Here is a 1,202-nt window from a genome sequence, read left to right as displayed (position 1 = left end):
GCTAACCAACAGGAGGAGAGCTAGTAACGTTAGTAGCACCGCTAACGGCTAACCAACAGGAGGAGAGCTAGTAACGTTAGCAGCACTGCTAACGGCTAACCAACGGAGGTTCACTTCAGTTACATCATGATGCCTTCAGGCTCTGCTCAGTGAACATGAGTACTGGCTGAAGGTACATTATAACGTTATCATGATGTGTTCACATGTCATCTGTAAAATGTAGTTTTGGTGATAAACTTGAATAAATCCAGTAGTTTGAAGGAGATGTTTTCACATGAATATAAAACAGAGATTTAAATTACATCTTTTACATAATTAAAGCAAAGTACAAGTAATATTTGCTCCCTTTCTCCTTGATGCTGATCTGATTTATGAGTTTTATGATCCGTTGCTCCACTAACTCATATTATCATCATCTCTTCTATTATTCTTACTACATGCTTGTAAAGTTTAAATGATGCAGAACTGTCATTTTAATCTTAAATTCTATTTTTAAGGGTGACTTTTTTTTAACATCTGTCGAGGGACTAAAGATTAAAAATAGACTCTTGCCGTTTTATTAATGTCCCTATTTAATAAAACAATAAAAACATATATATGGGCTGTGGTTTATTCCTAGAAACTCTCAGAGACTGAACTCAGACTGCACTAAAGCAACGTGACGATGTTTCTCTGTGGCTTCACTGTGTGTAGTGTATCGTATGAAACAGCAGGGGGCGCTGTAGCTCAAGTAGACGGCGTGTTTGAGAGCGACTGCAGTGGATCTCTGTGTTAAAGACCTGGTGAGTGCTGCGAGGTGGCCAGTGAGGTCATGGAGTTGGACAGGTTGAGGTTGGCAGTGATGCTGAGCTGGCTCTGGCTGGTGGGGGGGTAGGGGGAGGTGGGCGTCCTCAGCTGCTCCTCCCCTCGCTCCTCGTCGGCCGCCGGCAGGTAGCTGTCGATCAACGCCTCCAGGAACTTCACGATCAGCTCGGCGTAGTCGGGGATCTGTGTTTGCTGCACGGTGAGTAGAGCGAGTTACACGTGAGCTTTCGATGAACTCTTTAACACAAGTGACCACGGAGTTTCGGTCACTCGCATTCATACACTCATTCATACAAGACGCACACAGTCAGTACGCACACTTTAACTAAGACGCATGCATACTTTAGTAGGACACACACACACACACACACACACACACACACACACACACACACACA

General features: G+C 44.0%; 1 protein-coding gene across 1 annotated transcript in view; it reads right to left on the bottom strand.

Moving 5' to 3' along the window:
- Positions 1-224: 224 nt before the first annotated feature.
- Positions 225-1,202, bottom strand: part of LOC116378955 (neurofibromin-like) — a 4,203-nt gene continuing 3,225 nt past the window's right edge. The window contains exon 8 of the mRNA XM_031840861.1: positions 225-996. Within this exon, the coding sequence (XP_031696721.1) occupies positions 772-996 (225 nt within the window). The 3' untranslated portion in view covers positions 225-771. The remainder of the gene's footprint in view (positions 997-1,202) is intronic.

This window comes from Anarrhichthys ocellatus, unplaced genomic scaffold, assembly GCF_004355925.1.
Source record: "Anarrhichthys ocellatus isolate YVR2014 unplaced genomic scaffold, GSC_Weel_1.0 scaffold3471, whole genome shotgun sequence".
NCBI classification, from domain to species: Eukaryota; Metazoa; Chordata; class Actinopteri; order Perciformes; family Anarhichadidae; genus Anarrhichthys; species Anarrhichthys ocellatus.
Note: the sequence above shows the minus strand (reverse complement) of the source record. Positions and strands in the feature narration are given on the sequence as shown.